General features: G+C 56.3%; 1 protein-coding gene across 1 annotated transcript in view; it reads right to left on the reverse strand.

Annotated features, from left to right (window-relative positions):
- Window positions 1–39: 39 nt before the first annotated feature.
- LOC104411053 (chromosome unknown open reading frame, human C2orf42) overlaps window positions 40–485 on the reverse strand; it is a gene marked incomplete at its 3' end in the record, with an annotated part of 3,842 nt that continues 3,396 nt past the window's right edge. Inside the window, exons 5-6 of the mRNA XM_010021382.1 lie at window positions 349–456; window positions 40–140 (exon numbers count right to left, since the gene is read on the reverse strand). Coding sequence (XP_010019684.1) covers window positions 40–140; window positions 349–456 — 209 coding nt within the window. The remainder of the gene's footprint in view (window positions 141–348; window positions 457–485) is intronic.

Raw genomic sequence — 485 nt, forward strand, 5'->3', positions numbered from 1 at the left:
GGGTGGTGGGGGGGCTGGGGGCTGCCTCCCCCCCCTTACCTCTGGTGTATCGAAGATCTGCTTGACCTGCAGCACATTGGTGATGTGCCATGTGTACTTGGAGAAGGTGCCCAGGGGAAGAGCATCCTTGCGGACAAAAGCTATGGGGAGGGAAGAGGGTGGTGAGGGATTGGGGGTGTGGGGTTCACTGGGAATTTCTTCCTTATTTCTAATCTAAATCTCCTGTTTCAGTTTGAACCCATCACCCCGTGTCCTGTCGCTCCAGTCCCTGATGAAGAATCTCTCTCCAGCATCCTTGTAGCCCCCTTCAGACACTGCCCTATCCCAGTGCAGTGTGCTCTGCCTCACCAGTGGTGGAGTTGGGCAGCCTCTTCTTGGTGCTCCCACTGGAGATCCTCTGCTGCAGTGCCTCAAAGAAAGCCTGAGGGATGTGGAACACCAGTGGCTCGGGCTTGCCTGTGGGTATGAAGTAGAAGACACAGGGG

This window comes from Nestor notabilis, unplaced genomic scaffold (assembly GCF_000696875.1).
Source record: "Nestor notabilis isolate BGI_N333 unplaced genomic scaffold, ASM69687v1 scaffold10789, whole genome shotgun sequence".
NCBI classification, from domain to species: domain Eukaryota; kingdom Metazoa; phylum Chordata; class Aves; order Psittaciformes; family Psittacidae; genus Nestor; species Nestor notabilis.